We start from the raw sequence: 21,913 nt of genomic DNA on the forward strand, positions 1-21,913 counted from the left end.
ATGATAAAAAAACTTGTGTGACAAGCTGCTTGACAAGTTAATTTCAGCCTTAAAAGTAGAAAGATAGAGTTCTATATGGGCTAAAGATGTTGTTCTTGTATAACCTGTGATTCAACGAATAAACACAAATGTTTGATTAACATCTTGTATTAAAATATGCCCTTTTCATATTATCATATCGCGCGTTAAATGCCCTTTTTCAGGATTGGCACCCTGCCCTTTTGAAAACCTAGCTGGAACACTGATGCTTAACATAGTCTCATGAACATTAATTCCACAATTCAACGCATTTATACGATCTGCAAGGTCATTAATATATACAGCGAAGAGCGTAGGTGACAGTATACAGCCTTGTTTTACACCGGACGTCACACTGAACCAAGGGGTTAACTCATTATTCACACGTACAGTACATTGGACATCTTCATAAAGCGATTTGATTGCACCAAGAAACGATTGTTGTTATTCTCACTATTATTTGTAAACAAGGTTTGAAACTCATCTTTCCATTTGTTTAAAACACTGTTCTTATCCGTTTTTACATTTCCTGTATCGTCAATAATGGCCCACGGAACGTGTGGTTTTCGTTCATTCTCTATTCCGGTCTTTCCTATCGATTTCCAAAATTCACTTTGGCTACACGCATTCAGTTGGTCTTCAAGTTTTTGTTGTTCCTGATACACATATTTCCTTTTATATTTCTGATTTAGCCTATCGAATTGTTTTCTAACGCTACAGAACTCTTCTTTAAGTTTACGTTTGATTTATATATGTTTTGATATAATTATACCCAATAATCTTGAAAACTTGTAATAAAGACATAATCAACCTAGTTGTTTTATACTCATCTAAGGAAAATATTTTTCAAAGGCCTTTTTTAATTTGTTTACCGTACACCTTTAACATTATAATAAAAATAATAAACATTTATAAATTACAATTAATATATATTTATTTTTATTCCTTAGAAATATTTTTTTTATTGGGGCCGGATCGACTTAACATATGGGCCGGATCGACATGGGGCCGGATCGACGTGGGACGGATCGACTCGGGCCGGATCGACGTGGGGCCGGATCGACCCGAAAGCGATTCTCACTCGGGGTGCTAAAAATATCAGTACATCAGAAGGGTAATTTTCACCCTCTCATACACATCTCTGGTACCTAGACCAGAGTTTAAACTAGAATGGGTACTTTGGGGGCCTCGGTTGGTCAAAGTTGTTCCCTACTTGACCTGGAGATCAATCTTCTGATATCTCTCTGGTTTGTCTGTTTCCACCGAGTGGCCTGGTGGTTCTCTCCGAGTACTTTGGCTTCCTCCACCATAATAACAGACTTCCCGGTGTCCTAGCACTCCCTTAGTGTTGGGTGGGGATTGAGTTGTCCTTGTAAAAATAATTGTCGTATAAATATACGTTAGTGACACATCTCCATTAATCCAGATAGGGAGTGTACATGGCTGCCACTGTAGCCTCGCAGCTTTCGAGGGGTTCTTCGGATATCGGAGGCATTTACCAGTACATACATACATATGTGAGAGAAACTCATTGGTTTGTCTGTTTCCACGGAGTTGCCCATGGTTCTCTATGAGCAGTCCTTCGGCTTCCTCCACCATAATGACAAACTTCCTAGTTTCCTACATGTAGCACTCCCTTTGTTTTGGGTGAAGATTAACTGATTAATACATGTACATGTACACGTTTATAGTGACATATCCCCATTAATCCCGATAGGGAGTGTACATAGATGCCACTGTACTCTCGCACCTTTTGAGGGGTTCTTCGGATAACAGATGCGAAATCCAGTACTAACATACACACATACAGAAAAATAAGAGAAATACAGTGTCTGAGTAGGGTACGAGTAGTCCAAATAGACGTCTTTGAAAGGATTCTTTTATTCTCTTGCTTTGACGACTTTGCCATTGCTTTGCAGGAAGATGTCAAAACAAAAAAACAAAATAGCCTTTCATGATGTCATAATAGACCATGTAGACCACTTTTGAGTGTGTTCCTCACCAGAAAAAACTCATCAATTATGCATGCCTTTATGATGTCATTTATCTGATAGAGGGGATCACCTGTATCCTTGCACTATTAATGGCAATGTTCATCAAGCATTTTAGTGATCGTCATTGTGCAGGATGACCTAGAAATAGTGTTTGTTCTGTAGGTACTTAATGACAATTTCCTAATGACAGAAGTGCTGATTCTCAATCATGCGAATTCAATTTGCCAAATAATTCCTGCAATTTAGTATAATTTTTCTAACCAATCGCTCAACTTGGAAACGAAAGTGATGATGCCTCTAAACGCACAAATGATGTTCACTTAAACCAAAGTTTTTCTCAGAAATACATCAAACTCGAAAGGCAAATTGGCTTTCATAGGCTTGTAAACCGGCTAACCTAATGTCAGCAGATCAGAATAAAACTGAGATAAGAAACAAACCTGGTGTCTTTTTAAATATTTTTCCTTTAAATATTAACTTTAATCATAATGGAATCTGTAATAACAAAAATTCAAACAATAATCGATAAGCATTACAAACATGAGGTGGAAAAAAATAAAAAAAATAAAAATAGCTTTATCTTACTACAGAAATCAAGAAAAGAAGATACAAACAAATGTTGATTTGACATGTTTACTTGTGACGGATTATAAATTTAAAACTGGTTCTGTGTCAGATACTTTATAATCAATAAAAGGAATACTAATCTCTGAAACCAGACTTACAAAAAAAGTAGGGGTTTACTGTTTTACCTCTGTCCAATTAAATATTTACTGTCGCATCTTTCACAGGAACAACATTAAAACGATTAACTGAAATTTGGTATCTGAGTTTATATGAGTTGCGTCTTTCTTAGGCTGAATTTGGTTTCACTGTTTTTTAAGGTCATCTATACAATGTACCTTGCGATGCTTTTTCACTCAACAACTTCCTGTTTACCCGATACTTTAAGCCAAGGATCCGGAAAAATTTTCACTTAATTTTGGTCATTTTCATATAACTTAAAAGTTGGTGCCCCTTTTCAAAAAAAGTTTGTCAAAATCTCATTACTGCATGAGTATGAGGGTCTGGATTGGGGGGGGGGGGGGGGGTTCTGTTATCCTGTAAACATTTAATTTTCATCTCCTTTCTCTCTAATCATTAAAAAATTAACCCCTTTTTTCTCTAATCTTCAAATAATTAACCCCTTTTTTTCTCTAATCTTCATTTTTTTTGCCTGTTATTCTCTAGTCTTCATTTTTTAAGGGCATTATTCTTTAATCATTTAACCCAATCCAAACCCTTGAGTATGCTCATACTCGTAGCATCAACAAACTTGTTTCACTGTTGCATCGCATTTACTTCATCATGTTCATGATTTATCCTACCATTTTCCTAAAATCGATTACAGTTTAAAAATAAAATGATTTTAATGACTCAAAACGATAACTTTCTCAGTCATTGCTATGTTTCTTTGATTCTGAAGTAATTCAAACGGGATGTAATGCAACAATACTAAAACGAACAATTCCGGACTCATTTCCGGATTAAGTTTTGTTTATCATATTCACAGGAAATCATCGGCTTTTTAATATTTTACCTTTAATAGTGTAAGAAAAAAAATATTCTTGAAAATAGTTGCACTTGCTTTATTTAGCATGAAATCATTTTAAATAAAATTTACAATTCAGTGTCTTATCTGCGGAAGAGAATTTCATATTACATAGTAGACAAAGCATGTGTGTTTAATAGTGGTGAAAAAATACTTTTTTTCTACGCAAATTAACACTGATTAAATCAAGTTTTAATTTAATTTTAAATCATAATTGACAATTGTCTTAGCTGAATAGTAATGAAATAATGAAGACAGTTGGTATGGAATTTTAATTTCTTTATAATATTAGTTCGGAGCTTGTTATTAATAGCTAGGTGTGAATTAAAAACACAGGTAAAGACATTAGCGATCATTAGCCAATAGCTCCCCGAGGCATTAATATAGTTATTGGGAGGGCCCTCAGGATTATAACTGGAGTGGCAGTTTAATTACATAAAATCTATAACAAAACAAAAATATGTTCAAAATGGCAATTTTGAAACTTGATCTCAACAAAATGACCGAAATTATTTCTGTTGAAAAATAAAATTTTACCTAAATCCCAATTACACGTTTAGGACAAAATACTTTCAGTTTAGGACAAGACTGGCAAATATGACCGTTTCCAGACCCATGCTTTTTGTCATTATATATTAGTGAGCAGTAGGTCACAGATTCACTTGTTTAAATCTTGAATGCAATATGAAATCAAAAAAGAAAATCAAATGAGATTAATTTTAAAACTTTCATTATCATTTGACTTATGCTATGAACACACAAGTCCAGAAGGCAGATTTTCATGAGTCTTATCCTCATGGATTTATTAGTCTCAGAAAATAGTTTAGAGAACTCTTTTATGATTTTGAGCTTCTTTTATTCATTATATTTACTTGGATCCAAATTCTTTGATTTAAATATTTTTCCAGGTAAAACACAATGATATAAGATGGGCGTGACTAAGCAGTACCTGAGGTATATACCAGGGCCATCATTTGGTGTGATAGGTAGTCCTAAAGCCAACATATTATTCTTGGATGTCCGAGGAGTTAGAGGGAAATATTGTGCAGTGGGAGCTTGTGAAGATGTTATTGTATGGGATTTAAGGACCGGAGAAAAGGTTTGTCTTAGAATAAAAATTAGACTAAAGCAACAGCAATGTATAGATCATTGGGACATCATCCTACCCAGTCTTCACGCTGAGTGGCATCCCAGGCAGCCCAGGATTGTAAAATTGCTCTCTGGCCTGTAAAAATCATATCTACAGGCCAACAGAATCTAACTAAAAATTTTCAAAAATTGAACTCCGGGCCTGTAGATTTAGCAGTTCATCGTGAAGACTGCCTACCTACAAATATTGAAAGACAGTTATAAACTGTAATATGAGATATGAATAAGAAATGCAAATGTTCAGCTTGGATACATTTAAATAGTGTAAAGTATCAAACAGGTTGGGAACAAACCCTCTATATGGTGATTATACCTGTATAGAGGGATAATCCTTCTATAGAGGGGTAAAATTATCCCTCTATAGAGGGGTATTTTTGTTTAGACTGGATTTAAATCAAAATAGGGCAGAATGGCATTCTCTACTTATTATGGCAGTAACCTGGAACAGTTGATGTACTTAATTTAATATGCACCATGATTGAAAGCTGTGATGATCAGGTAAATTCTACTCACTTATGCCTCACTGAACAGAATTTCTATTGTTAGATTTAACATGAAATTTAAAGGTCAACTATACCTTTTGTTGTTGATCCGGTGTTCAGATAGGTTTACAATAGATTGCAAGTTTTGTCACTTTAGGAGAAAACTGGTTATCCCAATTTTTAGTAAAGTGCATATGTTGATGCATATAATGCTAGAGATTATATCCAATATACCTAGAAAATGCCATTCTGCCCTAATTTGCTTTAAATCCAGTGCAAACAAAAATACCCCTCTATAGAGGGATAATTTTATCCCTCTAAAGAAGGATTATCCCTCTATAGAGGTATAATCACCATACAGGGGATTTGTTCCCAACCTGTCAAAATGATAAAGGCACACCCTTAATGAAGCAGAATAATTAGCAAAAAGCACCATTTGCAGCTAAATTTGTACAATGTGTGGTCTTGACAAAGTCTCCTTGGTTAGGCATATATATAGACTAAGTACAACATGTACATCTACTAACAAGGACAAATACAGGATTATTGAAGAGTGAACTTTTAGTGAATTGAAGTTACTGCATACCGTGGATTCATTATTATTAATAGGATACCATTTTTTGTCAAAAATCAATGACTTAAATTTATATACATGTAGGCTCACATGCAGAATTTTGCAAAACCAAGAAATCAAATATCCACCATGTCCACAATAAAGAAAGTTTTACTGAATCCACGAAAATAAATTAATCCACATTACAAGTACTTTAATTTATATGACAATTTAAATTTTAAGACATTCTTCAAAGCTTTTATATAATGAAAGTTATTTGTAGACTTATAATAAAGTTACTAGACATAATGTTCCAATTACAATTTGCTTGTAGTTTAACACACTAAAGGGAGATAAGCATGAAGTAACAGCTTTAGCCAAGTCACCAGATAAGAAACATATAGCTGTAGGTTATAATGATGGAATGGTCAAAGTATTTGATGTGGCCAGTGGTGATCTGGTCGTCAATTTTAGTGGACACAAGTCTACTGTTACCACACTGTCTTATGATCACCAGGGGATGAGGCTTGTGTCAGGAGGAAAGGTAGGTACAAGTGTATAAACAGGTAGACAAAATTATTTAAGGAAATGAAACATTCAAGTTACACTTTATTTAGAAATATCATTAAAAACCATATACTGTATTAGTGCATCAGACCACATGGTTAAAGTTACAAATCCCATTGCAATCAAAATTGAGTCTGTTATCTATAATTGATTGAAAGATGTTCTGCTGATTTGAATTTTACATGCTTCAATAAAAACCAGGCTGAAAGTCAGTGAATGTCATGGGGGGGGGGGGGGGGGGGGGGGGGGGGGAAATACGACCAAAAGACAAACAACAGTATACAAAACATGAACCCAACCATTTTCCATTGAATAGAAAATAGTAGAAACTGTCTAAATCTTACAAGGTTGATATAACAATTAACAGGATCAACAATGAAAAGAAAACCAACTTATTTTGAACTGTTATAAAAAATAAGTTTGACTATTATAGATTGTCTCAGACAACCAAATAGGAGAAGTTTTGACATAAGGCTATGAATAACAGTCATTTTAGAAGTATTTTCATCTGCCGGTTAAGTCAAAATTCCTATGTTTATAGATTAAGGGCATATATGTATCTACATACATATCTTGCTTGGCATGAAAGTAAACTAATAAGGTATACATTCAACATTCAATGCAATAACTAAATAGAGTTTCTGCTTTATATCGCAGTTGATTCTATATTGTTTGATGGCTTGTAGTTAGTTATAAATATAATTCACTTTAAATCTAATGTAGGTTTTGATTAAAAGTAACAACTGATTATTTGACTTGTCTATCATTTTCTCTATTGTAGGACACAGATGTCATTGTTTGGGATATTGTGAATGAAGCAGGTCTCTTCAGATTGAAAGGTCACAAAGGTCAAATTACTCAACTGTCATTTCTAAAACAGAAGGATGTTTTGATTACTAGGTACTAATAAACTTCATTATATATATATATGTATACAACTCGTCTAAACATCAACCCAACAATGTTAGATCTGTAAATTTGCTTTCGCAAATTTTTGGTTCTTCCCTCGCCGAGATTCGAACCCATGCTACTGTGATATCGTGTACATACATACAGCTGAACTTAGAACTAAGAAAAACATGTTGAAGTAATTTTACAAGATGCAACAGAATGAGTTGTCATGAAAAATACTTAAGATTTTTCTGCTTATCTGACAAGCACATTTTCAATTCACAAAAATAAAGCCCATGTTAAAACTAACTAAATTAGATTGGCACATTTGAATATGTAAAACCTTTCGTAAAGATATTTATTGGTTCTCTCAAGCACTCAGTGTTTCTTAAATACAAATATTTAAAAATTAAGCAATTTTGTCGATTTAAGGAAAACAATAAGTTTTTTTTTTGTCTCAAATTTCATTATATTTGAAATACTAGCTACTACTGATTTCACTTTGCATATTTTTTTTAAGTAATTAAAAAGTTGTGCAGTTTTTTATTATTTCTTATTATAATTATGTCCAAATTGTTACTATTTCAGTTCTAAAGATACTTTTGTAAAGTTTTGGGATTTGGAGACTCAGCATTGTTTTAAAACATTAGTAGGACACAGAAGTGAGGTTAGTATGAAAGTCATGATATAGGACATCAATATTCATGAGACTTTTAAAAGTCACTCCTTCATTAGAAATTTAACTCTGTCAAAGTCATATTAACAGTTTAGTTTTTTATTAATCTTTTCTTTGTCTCTCAGTTGTCTGAGTGCAAACATTTATTAGTAGTTTTGGTATCACATGAAGATAACTTCAAGATGTTGACCATCATGATGTGGGAGTTATGGTTACTGTTGCAACAACTTTGCTATCGATATTTGAAACTGATAATATAAATGACTTAAGGACGTTCGCTATTCTGTTTAAAAATAACAAGCTTTTTAAAAGACTGTTATAAATTGATAGTATATAAATAAAGAAACTAGAAAATCAGAAAAAAATTGTAGGTCCGTGTGCTTGTTTTCGAAATATAAGGCTTTGAAAATTTGGCGGGAAATAATTCTCTCTAGATTTTTCTTGCATTTAAACAATGGCACCTTTTTTGTTAAAAAAAACTATGAAAAAATAACAAGGATTTCATAAGATTTTGAAATATGCCTTTTAAACAGTATGTAATAAAATTATAAAAAGAAAAGTGAGAGTTAGTGGGAAAAAGTTTTTGATATTAAAACATGGATAAAACCAGAGGATTCCGAAAATCTGACAAAAATTCAAAAAATAGAGGAGCAAACATCCTTAAAAAGAATAGCAGAAATTACTAGCCACCTCTTGCAATTGGTAAACAGTATCTCAACAACAGACCAATATATTCAACAAAACCATCAACACAACGAATGTTATTTGGGAACAGTATTCTGAAGAATTGCTTTAAAGTAAGATGTTTAATCATACAAGGTTATAAAAAAAACTTGCAATAAGATATTAAAATTGTCTGCAAGTGAATGACGTTAAAATCATAATGAGGAGTAAAATCCCTGTTTTGATTATTATATATATCCATGAATGTGTAAATTAAATATTTCTAATTATTAGTGATACTTTTAAAGAAACTGTTAGAATATTGTGCATATTTCATCTCTTAGGTTTTATTCATTTCAGGTGTATGATTTTGTGGTTATACGCAATGGGCAGAGATTAATTACAGGGTCAGCAGATAGTGAACTAAGAGTTTGGGATATAGATTACTTAGATACAGAGGTATTCAAATTTTTATTTTTGTCCTTCATTATTGTGGAATCATTTTTTTAACCTTTTTAGAATAAGATATCTATAGTTAATTCAGTACATATCTCACAGCAACAGTTATAAAACAAAGACTAAACTACATTTATAGCACTTGGCAAATAAAAACAAAAAACGATTATGACAACCAATACCAACATCAACCACTTAAGGTAAACAAACAATACCAACATCAACCTTTAAAGACAGACAAACAACCAATGTCAACCACTGTATTAAATGAATATCTATCCACATCATCTCTGCCCCAATTTGAAATGCAAATTTGATCTTGCTAATGAACCGATTGTTAAATCAGCAGGATGAAGAACCAGAAGCAAAGAGACCTAAAGTAGAGACGATGTCAGATGAAGAAGGGGAAGAAGAAGAAATGGTAAGTTCAATATGCTTGGAAACAATGTTAAGATGCAATAAAGTATCATGAAAAAGATGCACAATTCCAAAATGTTTTTGAATCATTCATTTATTTTGTACCTAATGAAAATTGTAAAGGTTTTTTTAGGATAATGCGAAAAATTTATTATGTCCCCAGTAAATATGACTCTTCAAAGAAACAGTGTCTTAATTGGCACCTACGTCAGATATTCAAAATAGTAGTTTTAACTGCTGAATATTATAAATAATGGTAAGTCAACAAAACATGATTAGTAACCATGTTCTTATCTTTATATTAAATGCCTTTTAGGTCTCATGGTAGGGTACTCCGTCCAGTACAGTAGATCATCGGTTCAAACCAGGTTTTGTCAAATTAATGACTTTGAAATTGGTATTTGCTGTTTCTGTAATAAGCATGCAGCATTATTGATTAAGAGCAAAGACAAGTTTGCTAGGAGTCAGAATGATATGTCTGGGAAAGGACATGTCTTCCTTTTAACTGTTACATTGTGACCTAACATGTTAAATATCCATTCTATGGGTTTGTCTAGTACAAACCAGGCTTAATATTTATATTGCATAAGCATGTTCTTAAATTTTTTATCTAAAAGCATACTAATTGTTTGATATAGAAATTGCTTTAAACTACCCAATCATGTTTCAGAATATTTTAAAATGCAAAAAGATTGGATCAGTAATGAGAAAAGGCAGACACAGAGTGGTTTCCATGGCAACAGATGAAACAGGAAGTGTACTTGCATGCCATGTAAGTTTTAACTTATATGATTGTTTGCAGTCACTTAAAGGACTCAGGAGTTTACCTTTATAAAAAGATGCGGACAAATCAACCAAACAGCAGTACATCAGAAGGCTAAAGAACCAACGAAGTCACCAATATTTCACCTTATTTGACAAGCCAGTACATAGATTTCAAGCAACCTTGACATTTCCCCCCATACTTTAGCTAATATTCAGGACCAAAAGAAGATTTTAGTCCGTTTTCCAACCATAGCAGATCATAATTGGCTATAAACCAAAAGAAATAATCGTGATAATTTTCCTCAATTTCCTTAAAAACAACTTAATGTCTGGATGTATAAGTACCAGGCCACGTCCACTTGTATTTTTGTCCATCTGATGAGTTAAGCCTTTTTCAACTGATTTTTATAGTTCATTCTTATGTTGTACTGTTATACCACTGTCCCAGGTTAGGGTGAGGGTTGGGAACCCGCTAACATGTTTAACCCTGCCACATTATTTATGTATGTGCCTGTCCCAAGTCAGGAGCCTGTAATTCAGTGGTTGTCGTTTGTTTATGTGTTACATATTTGTTTTTCGTTCATTTTTTTACATAAATAAGGCCGTTAGTTTTCTCGTTTGAATTGTTTTACATTGTCTTATCGGGGCCTTTTATAGCTCACTATGCGGTATGGGCTTTGCTCATTGTTGAAGGCCGTACGGTGACCTATAGTTGTTAATGTCTGTGTCATTTTGGTCTTTTGTGGATAGTTGTCTCATTGGCAATCATACCACATCTTCTTTTTTTTTTATATTAAGTATAGTGCTTAACTCTATATCCATTGTTTTCAAAATTATTTGGTGCAAATTTTGGGTTGAGAACTGGCCAGAAAAATGTTCATCCGAAGGCAGGATCGTTTTATTAGAAATATAATTTGTATAATTTATCATTACTTTTTTTTTAGGGAACAGATCACATTTTAGAGGTCTTCAGTTTACCAAGCACTGAAGAATTGAGGAAACATTTAGCCAAAAGACAGAAAAGATTAAACAAAAAATTGAAGTAAGTTATAAGTTATGAAGAATGATGTAAATGATATACAGTAGACTCCACCTAATCGGATATCGGCTAAACGAATATATCGGCTATTGTAATATTATTTCAAAACACCAAACCCTTCCCTATATGTTTAATGTTAGTTTAATTTTTATCATGTAATCGAATATCGGATATAGAATATATCGGCAAATCGGATAAGAATATTCAGGTAATTTTGTTAAAAACCATGTACAATCGGATATTTTCAATGTTTTTCTGACAGGAAATGAACCCAGAAGTTTTGATTTTGGTAATCTTGCAGACAAGAAGAATATGTTTTTAATAAATAAAAAGGATCTTTAAATTGTTGTCTTTATACATTGTTTTCCTTTGTCATGTGATTTACATGCCCTTTTACTTCAAATGGTTTGAATCTATTTATAAATTATACAAGACTCAGTTGACAAGAGAAGCACGTTGCTGTTGCGAGAATTTTTATTAAAGTAAAACTCTAATGATCATAGAATGAGAAATATAATCTTAACTGAATAATTTATTGCAATATAAATACAAATCCCTTTTGACAAGAGAAATCTGACTTTTGTCAGTTCTAAATATGTTTTCACATGTGCAAAGGTAACCACACATGTCATGGCGGCCATATTGGTTTGTTTACAAATTTGTGAATAAGACTCTAGAACCATGACCTAAAAATAAATAGTCTTCAGAAAACGTAAACTTTATGCAATAATATTTTATCAATCATTATTATTTTCATAAATTTAAATTTGATTATTTAAAGAAATAAAATCATAAAAATTACGATTATTTATAGCCAAATTAGTTTACCTGTGTGAAAATGTAAATAATGGATTAATTTGTTTACTAAACAAAGAAAGACAAACTATGGATGGAAGATAATAATTCACATAAATATTTCAGGACATTTGATTTATTTTAATAAATATAGGATTTAAAAACTGCAAGTGTAAACAAATTTAATCATTACATAATCAGCTGATATTTTTTATGCAAACATCTGTAACTGATAAAAATCACTCCATCAATCCTTCAGCCCTTTCACAATTGTCAGGGTTAGTAACATCTCATGAATATACATTCATTGTCTAATTGAATATATCGGGGAATCAGATATTTTTAGCTGACATTTTGGGCATCCGATTGGCTGGAGTCTTCTGTACTCCATTCGAACTTTCATAATCATTCAAGCTTTTAAAAACAATTAAATATAGGGAAGGGTTGAGATCTTCTCAAAAACTAGTTTGACCCTGCACATGAATGAGCACCTTTCTCAAATGTGAATGATCATCAATGTTATTCTTTGATATGGATTGATGATTGATTGATTGTTAGTGTCAAACACCACTTTTGCACTATAGGTTATATGATGTTGGCCATTTTTTATTAGTAAAGGAACTGGTAGTCAATTATGTTTGAAGTCAAATGCACATGCCACATGCAGTGCTATAACTCAAAACCTCAGTGTTGACAGGCTAGTAATACAGTATATGATCTACATAGTCCATTTGGCCACCGAGGTCCTCTTTAAAAGGAATATTATGGACAATGCTGTGTGTGTTTGATAAGGTGAAAAAGTTATGGATAAGAGAGAGCCTATACATTATGGCATAAAACAGGGAAGCAAATCCCAGAATATTTGCTAGCTTAAATACAGTGTAGTATAATGGAATTTTCTGTCCCAGCCCATTTTCCACCTCAATAGGTTTTCGCTTCATCATGAGATGTAATGATTACATGAATGATTATTTACAAATAGTTTCATGTTGTACATTGCTTGATATTTTCTGGTTTAGGGATGATGATGCAGAAGTAAAGGCAGACCTGAAATTAGATGATGAAATAAGTCATGCTAATAATATAAAACTATCAGCTAAAATATCATCTTTTGATATCATATTAGAAGGACCAGCACAAACAAAGGTATGTGGTCATCTTTTTATGCCCCACCTATGATAGTAGAGAGGCATTATTTTTTCTGGTCTGTGCTCCGTTCGTTCGTCCGTCGTTCGTCTGTGCGTCCGTTCAGGTTAAATTTTTTGGTCAAGGTAGTTTTTGATGAAGCTGAAGTCCAATCAACTTGAAACTTAGTACACTTGTTACCTTATGATATGATCTTTCTAATTTTAAAGCCAAATTAGACTTTTGACCTCAATTTCACGGTCCACTGAACATAGAAAATGAAAGTGGGAGTTTCAGGATGAAGTTTTTGGTCAAGGTAGTTTTTGATGAAATTGAAGTGCAATCAACTTGAAACTTAGTACATATGTTCTCTTTAGTATAATATTTCTAATTTTAATGCCAAATTAGATTATTACCTAATTTCACGGTCCATGGAACATGGAAAAGGATAGTGTGAGTGGGGCATCCATGTACTTTGGACACATTCTTGTTTTAGGATTTTGTTTAGACTTCAGGCATTTGAATGATGTTAATAACAATTAAGTCTTGCTTGTATCAATTAGTTGTGCCTTTGTAAAAGATATGAATTTCCTTTTTGCCAACTTAAATTCAAGAGCTGATTGGTAAATACAGAAAAATCCTTTTACTTACTTTTGATATGGAAACTATATTTCATAGTAAAATTTTTATATACATGTAAATTCATTGATATTTTTAGGTTCTTGCTTTGTTAAATAACAATACCATCGAAAGTTGTTGTGTAAATCAACGTGATAAAAATGGGGAGATAACTAATAGTCAGAAGTTAATGATGGCTGGTCACCGTACTGATGTAAGGACAATATGTACCAGTTCTGATAATACTGCTATCCTGTCTGGGAGTGGTGAAACAGTTAAAATATGGAATAGGTATGTTATATGATCTCTGATAACAAAAATTTAGATGTACTAGAATAGTTGCAGAAAGTATGCACAGCATGCAGAATACACACTAAGGTTGGAAACCTTGCTTTGTTTAGGCATAAAAAGCATGATTTATACAATTACATGAGTACAAACTATAATGTATCAATAACATTTATGATATGATGACAGCTGATTTTCTTCACATAGAAGATTCAAATTTTATGCCCCCACCAAATCTGAGGGGGCATTTAGTGTTAATCTTGTCTCTCCACTCGTTGCATTACTTTTATGGTTCTTTGAGTCATGCTCCTTTACAACACTATATGCAAGTGGGGGCATCATCTGTGTCCCATACAAAAATTCTCCATTTATTTTAGTCTACTTTGTTGAAATAAAATTGCAGTTAAAAAGCCATCTTTGAATGTGTTTAGAATTTTACATTATTTTAATTCAAAGTTGTGTTTTAAGTTGCAGTTTATAAATATCCACACATAGTCTAATTTTCAATCCTTTTTATTTAGATCAACATTACAGTGTATAAGAACCATGGAGTGTGATTATGCTTTGTGTTCTTTATTTGCACCTGGTGACAGAATTGTTATTGTGGGAACAAAGGTCAGTAGATTGCACCTGGTGACAGAATTGTTATTGTGGGAACAAAGGTCAGTAGATTGCACCTGGTGACAGAATTGTTATTGTGGGAACAAAGGTCAGTAGATTGCACCTGGTGACGGAATTGTTATTGTGGGAACAAAGGTCAGTAGATTGCACCTGGTGACGGAATTGTTATTGTGGGAACAAAGGTCAGTAGATTGCACCTGGTGACGGATTTGTTATTGTGGGAACAAAGGTCAGTAGATTGCACCTGGTGACGGAATTGTTATTGTGGGAACAAAGGTCAGTAGATTGCACCTGGTGACGGAATTGTTATTGTGGGAACAAAGGTCAGTAGATTGCACCTGGTGACGGAATTGTTATTGTGGGAACAAAGGTCAGTAGATTGCACCTGGTGAGGGAATTGTTATTGTGGGAACAAAGGTCAGTAGATTGCACCTGGTGAGGGAATTGTTATTGTGGGAACAAAGGTCAGTAGATTGCACCTGGTGACGGAATTGTTATTGTGAGAACAAAGGTCAGTAGATTGCACCTGGTGACGGAATTGTTATTGTGGGAACAAAGGTCAGTAGATTGCACCTGGTGACAGAATTGTTATTGTGGGAACAAAGGTCAGTAGATTGCACCTGGTGACAGAATTGTTATTGTGGGAACAAAGGTCAGTAGATTGCACCTGGTGACAGAATTGTTATTGTGGGAACAAAGGTCAGTAGATTGCACCTGGTGACAGAATTGTTATTGTTGGAACAAAGGTCAGTAGATCTTAGTATGTCTAATGGCTACATTTCTGGTGCCACTATTTTCTCAATATTTAACTTTTCATAATAAACTGTTCTAGTACTTGGTAAATGTCTTCATTCAATTTTACTTTAAATTCAACAACAATCATATTTGAAAAATGATATTCATCTGAAATATTGTTTGTTGAAAATTACCTTGCTTTTCCTAGCCTATTGTTTTATGTTTTAGTGATAAAGCTTCAGAAAATATTCAACCTGCCTTCTCTAAGTTTGGTGTATTGTTACCTTAAAGAAGCAGACAACAAGATGTTTATTTCTTCATAAAACTATTTTACATTAAACCCACTTCTGAATTTTTTATGATTTTATCTTAAAAATTAATCCCTCGTAAAAATTTATCACTGAACAGTATAGTTTTTTTATGGAGATATATATATATTTACTTGTTTATACTTTTTCCAGGGTGGTAAACTGCAGTTGTTTGATGTAGCTAGTGGTGTTTTGCTTGAGACTATTGAAAGTCATACAAGTGCTGTATGGGGTATATGTATGGCACCAGATAAGGTTTGTAGTTTATGAATACCAAAAGATAATATAGACAATAATGAGATATCATTTGAAAAGAAGAAATATACACTGATTGTTGTTAATCTATTCTAGTTATAAAGCATAAAATTTTCTTTAAATATTGTTTTGTTCTTGTTCAACAAATACATTAGACTTCAGAGCTTTAAAATGTACTGGAAGCTCTTTCGTTTAGGGAAATTATTTTAATACAAGATAAAAAAAAAAACATTACATAATTGAACTGTCAAGAATTAGCCCTTTTAACTAGTCAGTCAGTCAGTAAGTAAGTAAGATTATGATTTAATTGATTAACAAATAGATACTGTAGACATTACATAAATTCTAAGGCAAAATATTTTACCTAGAATTTCTGCACATAAAAGAAGATTGATTTTGTAATTTTTTTTTTTTACCAAGTAAGTATTTGAGAGAGTAAAACATATCCATATGTATCAATATTATATATTTATAGAGAGGTGTAGTATCTGGTAGTGCAGATAAAACTGTCAAATTCTGGAATTTTGAGATGGTTTCGGATGAGAAATATTCTGATTCAAGGTGAGGTTATACAAAGAACAGTTTGAAATTTATTTTATAAACAAATAAAAATTTGAACATACATTGAACAATTTTGTTTTTTTTGAAAGATCATTAACTTGAATATTTGCCTTAGTAATACTTTTGTTGCATAAATTTTCAATTTTTTAGAAGGGGAGGGGGAGCTTAGGGATTTCTATGACTGAATGTTTTCTTTTATCTTGTTGGGAGAGTTGTCTTTAAGTTCTGAAATATAAGTTGACTGCATAATATTTTACAATAATTTTACAGTAAAAGATTAAGTTTGGAGCATGTGAAGACACTTCAGATGGATGAAGATGTGCTAGGTGTAAAATACAGGTAAGAATATAACTTTGGTTCTGACTAAAGAATGTACTGTAATGGGAGAAACTTTTTAGGGGAGAGTGGGGTATTTGGGCAAAATCATGATAAAGATAAAATTGGGAAATATCCCGTGTATAAATCGGATTTTAAAGACAAGAACAATGAATATAATTAAATCTCTTAAACAGGTTCTGTCCTTTGAAATGGCAAAATTGAAGGTACAGAAAAACAAACCTGTCTTTATTTCTAAAGTTTAGGGTTTATGCTTTCACACTAAGAAGGATTTACACCTTGAAAAGGAAGGAGAAAATTCAATTTTTTTGTGCATTTAAAGTTATATTAGGTTTTATAACAGTGTAAAATATTTAAATTCCCACATCTAAATAAAGATACCACGCTAGCATTGAGTGGTGGTATGTCCACTATTGATTGAAGGGATTTTGTAATTTTAGAGGGTTGGTAATAGTTTATGTGTAATAAAAAAAGAATAAAATATTGATGAGACTAAAATAACCACACAAAAATGGAAAAGTTTTTGATTCCTTTCTCAGATTATCAGCATATTTTATAAATATATGCATACATTGTAACTAAATAACCAAATTTGTGATTCACCTTTAGAACACTCAAAATTTAACTATGAAAAACATTATTGCTTGTGTGTTCTTTTGATTTACTGTTCAGTGATGGAAACAAGTCTTTCATGGCTATTTACCATCTGTATCGATAATTATAAATTTCTGCTGTCAAATATTTTTGGGGGTTTTCTTTTACATGAATGTGTGATTTTAAATTTCAGTCCAGACCAAAGATATATAGCTGTTGCATTATTGGACAATACTGTTAAGGTTTTCTTCACAGACACCTTAAAGGTAAGTTTATCCTTAAACTAAGTGACAAGAATGCCTCATAAAAAGTTCTGTTTTTCTACAAAATTTGGGTAAAATTACACTAAATATTTCCCATGAATTGATCAGTAATTTATTCACATTTTCAATTATACTTTATAGTTTGAAATCAAGTTTATTTTAACATCAAATGGATTTTTATATTTACATCTTGTATCAGCATTACTTGACTGTAAATTGTTAATCCAGATGGCTTTTTGACCAAGTACTGAAAAAATTCAGTTTACAGTATTTAGAATGTATAATTAGCACACTGTAAATTAAGAAATTATTGTGATGTTTTTATTATTGCGAAAAAATGCAACAGGGTTATAATTGCAGTTATTTAAACTTGCATTTTGAAATTTTCTATATGAATTAAACATGATTTTTATCAATATTGCAAAAATTAAAATAGCATTTATGTTTAAATTGACAAAATCTCAATAATAAATACACACAATAATTTCTGAATCAAAAGTATACAAAAATTGTAATTGATAATCAGATAGATTATTTGAACATTAAAAAGCTCAAAATTTTATGTGTTGTAATATTATTTTTTAGTTTTTCCTATCAATGTATGGACATAAACTACCAGTCCTGTGTTTAGATATATCATCAGATAGTTCACTGCTAATTACTGGATCAGCTGATCGTAATGTCAAAATCTGGGGCATGGATTTTGGTGACTGCCATAAATCAATATTTGCTCATGATGACAGGTAAGCACTATTATGTTATATTATAAAGGATTGATTTGACAAAATTATTCCCTGCTTATGAGAAGTATAATGCATTCATCGTGTCTATTGTCTGTCTGTTTTTAAGGCCTCACCATACCCTTGTTTGTCTGTCTGTCCAGCTGTAAGTCCCAAAATTAGTTTCAGTTCTCTCAACTTTAGTTGGTCTCGACCAGATGTAATGAAACTTATGCACAATGCTTGTTACCACAAAACACAGATCAAGTTTGAATTTGGGTTGTATCAATTTTACTGATTTTGACTTATGTCCCTTTACAACATTATATACAAGTAGGGGCATCATCTGTGTCCAATAGACACATTCTCCATTTATGTATTCTGTCTATTATTTTAATTACATATTACTCGGCTTTATAATTGTAATGACTTACTGGTAACTGGTAAGTGATTTTCAAAATTGCAGGGCAGTCATTATCTTGTTTGTTCAAAGTTTAGATTTTGATTTTACACTGAGCATGGAATCTTTAAGCAAGTTAAGTATAAGTTTTCACAATTTTGTTTCAACCTTTGAAATAGATTTACACATTCCATAGGTGAACATGACAATGATTTCTGTTGTAATTAAATTTTTTTTTCAGTATAATGTGTCTACAATTTGTGGCTAAAACACATTTGTTCTTCTCTGGAGGGAAGGATGGCAAGATTAAACAATGGGATGCTGATAACTTTGAACATATAACTACACTTACTGTAAGTACTCTAAATGGGAATTACTCTAAATATAAGTATGTGAACTTCAACTAATATAAATTTTAATACTATATATGTAAATTATGTGTATTGTTTGCCTTTGGGTTACTGTTTCATTTAAATTTACTCCACATCTCCTGTTATTTATGTGGTAACTTTAAACTTTAAATGCATCATATATATGTAGGACTCAAATCTATGGCGGTTTCCAAATCTATGGCAGATTCCTAATCTATGGCAAATGTAACGTTACCAACGTCAAACAACTCAAATCTATGGCAGATTTTTGTTTTCTCCAAATCTATGGCAGATCTTTTTCATAACGTCACAATTGAATAACGCCATATTACATCGTCGCTGCCAAATACGACGGAACCGATGGATTTGAACACCATTTCAGATGAAATGTGATGTACCGATCGAAGCCCTCGTTGAATAAGGACATCGATGGTTTTCAGTACCGGAAATTTCATAAGGATTTATAAAAAATATTTTACGTCTGGCAAAGTTTATAAACTGAAAGATCAAATTACCTGATACCAATTTGATTAGAATTGACATCAAATAAAAAAAAATTAACTACAAAATAACATTATGTGAAAATTCAAACTGTTCATTTTTAGCTCACCTGGCCGAAAGGCCAAGTGAGCTTTTCTCATCACTTGGCGTCCGGCGTCCATCGTCGTCGTCGTCGTCCGTCGTCGTCCTGCGTTAACTTTTACAAAAATCTTCTCCTCTGAAACTACTGGGCCAAATTTAACCAAACTTGGCCACAATCATCATTGGGGTATCTAGTTTAAAAAATGTGTCTGGTGACCCGCCCAACCAACCAAGATGGCCGCCATGGCTAAAAATAGAACATAGGGGTAAAATGAAGTTTTTGGCTTATAACTCAAAAACCAAAGCATTTAGAGCAAATCTGACGTGGGGTAATATTGTTCATCAGGTCAAGATCTATCTGCCCTGGAATTTTCAGATGAATCGGACATTTCGTTGTTGGGTTGCTGCCCCTGAAATGGTAATTTTAAGGAAATTTTGCTGTTTTTGGTTATTATCTTGAATATTATTATAGATAGAGATAAACTGTAAACAGCAATAATGTTCAGCAAAGTAAGATCTACAAATAAGTCAACATGACCAAAATGGTCAGTTGACCACTTTAGGAGTTATTGCCCTTTATAGTCAATTTTTAACCATTTTTCGTAAATCTTAGTAATCTTTTAGAAAAATCTTCTCCTCTGAAACTACTGGGCCAAATTTAACCAAACTTAGCCATAATCATCATTGGGGTATCCAGTTAAAAAAATGTGTCCGATAACTTGGCCAACAAACCAAGATGGCCGCCATGGCTAAAGATAGAACATGGGGGTAAAATGCGGTTTTTGGCTTATAACTCAAAAACCAAAGCATTGAGAGCAAATCTGACAGGAAGTAAAATTGTTGATCAGGTCACGATCTATCTGCCCTGGAATTTTCAGATGAATCGGATAATCGGTTGTTAGGTTGCTGCCCCTGAATTGGTAATTTTGAGGAAATTTTGCCGTTTTTAGCTCACCTGGCTTAAAAGGCCATGTGAGCTTTTCTCATCACTTGGCGTCCGTTGTCGTCGTCGTCTGTCGTCGTTAACAATTTTTCAAACATCTTCTCCTCTGAAACTACTGAATGGATTTGAATGAAACTTAAAATGATTGTTCCTTAGATTATCCTGCACAAAGTGTGTGCTTTGATTTTTGATCCGTCAAAAAACATGGCCGCCGTTACTTAAAATAGAACATAGGGGTCAAATGCAGTTTTTGGCTTATATCTCAAAAACGGAAGCATTTAGAGCAAATCTGACATGGGGTAAAAATGTTTATTAGGTCAAGATCTATCAGCCCAGAAATTTTCAGATGAATCAAACAAACCATTGTTGGGTTGCTGCCACTTAATTGGTAATTTTAAGGAAATTTTGCAGTTTTTGGTCATTATCTTGAATATTATTATAGATGAAGATAAACTGTAAACAGCAAAAATGATCAGCAAAGTAAGATCTACAAATAGGTTAATATGACCAAAATTGTCAATTGACCCCTTAAGGGGTAAATGTCCTTTAATGACAATCTTTCACAATTTGTTCATCATATTTGCTAACTTTAAAAAAATTTTCTCCTCTGAAACTACTGAATGGATTTGGATGAAACTTAGCATGATAGTTCCTTAGATTATCCTGCACAAAGTGTGTGCTTCGATTTTTGATCCGTCAAAAAACATGGCCGCCGTTACTTAAAATAGAACATAGGGGTCAAATGCAGTTTTTGGCTTATATCTCAAAAACGGAAGCATTTAGAGCAAATCTGACATGGGGTAAAAATGTTCATTAGGTCAAGATCTATCAGCCCTGAAATTTTCAGACGAATCAAACAAACCATTGTTGGGTTGCTGCCACTTAATTGGTAATTTTAAGGAAATTTTGCAGTTTTTGGTCATTATCTTGAATATCATTATAGATAAAGATAAACTGTAAACAGCAAAAATGATCAGCAAAGTAAGATCTACAAATAAGTTAAATATGACCAAAATTGTCAATTGACCCCTTAAGGGGTTATTGTCCTTTAATGACAATTTTTTCACAATTTGTTCATCATATTTGCTAACTTTAAAAAATCTTCTCCTCTAAAACTACTCAACCAAATTCAACCAAA

The 21,913-nt window shown here is 32.7% G+C and overlaps 1 protein-coding gene across 3 annotated transcripts in view; it reads left to right on the top strand.

Annotated features, from left to right (window-relative positions):
- The window catches only part of LOC143048124 (WD repeat-containing protein 3-like), a 36,217-nt gene that overhangs the window by 4,009 nt on the left and 10,295 nt on the right, over positions 1 to 21,913 (top strand). Inside the window, exons 1-18 of one of the 3 annotated variants that reach the window (XM_076221604.1) lie at positions 1,568 to 1,665; positions 4,512 to 4,702; positions 6,122 to 6,331; positions 7,136 to 7,254; positions 7,834 to 7,912; positions 8,945 to 9,043; positions 9,387 to 9,461; positions 10,128 to 10,229; positions 11,167 to 11,264; positions 13,076 to 13,202; positions 13,900 to 14,090; positions 14,609 to 14,702; positions 15,905 to 16,006; positions 16,482 to 16,567; positions 16,838 to 16,906; positions 17,691 to 17,763; positions 18,346 to 18,503; positions 19,121 to 19,232. In XM_076221604.1, the coding sequence (XP_076077719.1) occupies positions 4,532 to 4,702; positions 6,122 to 6,331; positions 7,136 to 7,254; positions 7,834 to 7,912; positions 8,945 to 9,043; positions 9,387 to 9,461; positions 10,128 to 10,229; positions 11,167 to 11,264; positions 13,076 to 13,202; positions 13,900 to 14,090; positions 14,609 to 14,702; positions 15,905 to 16,006; positions 16,482 to 16,567; positions 16,838 to 16,906; positions 17,691 to 17,763; positions 18,346 to 18,503; positions 19,121 to 19,232 (1,965 nt within the window). In that variant the 5' untranslated portion in view covers positions 1,568 to 1,665; positions 4,512 to 4,531. Of the gene's footprint in view, positions 1 to 1,567; positions 1,666 to 4,511; positions 4,703 to 6,121; positions 6,332 to 7,135; positions 7,255 to 7,833; positions 7,913 to 8,944; positions 9,044 to 9,386; positions 9,462 to 10,127; positions 10,230 to 11,166; positions 11,265 to 13,075; positions 13,203 to 13,899; positions 14,091 to 14,608; positions 14,703 to 15,904; positions 16,007 to 16,481; positions 16,568 to 16,837; positions 16,907 to 17,690; positions 17,764 to 18,345; positions 18,504 to 19,120; positions 19,233 to 21,913 lie in introns of those variants that run through there. The other 2 variants (XM_076221603.1, XM_076221605.1) reach the window with 2 other exon arrangements.

Source organism: Mytilus galloprovincialis, chromosome 10 (assembly GCF_965363235.1).
Source record: "Mytilus galloprovincialis chromosome 10, xbMytGall1.hap1.1, whole genome shotgun sequence".
Lineage (NCBI taxonomy): Eukaryota > Metazoa > Mollusca > Bivalvia > Mytilida > Mytilidae > Mytilus > Mytilus galloprovincialis.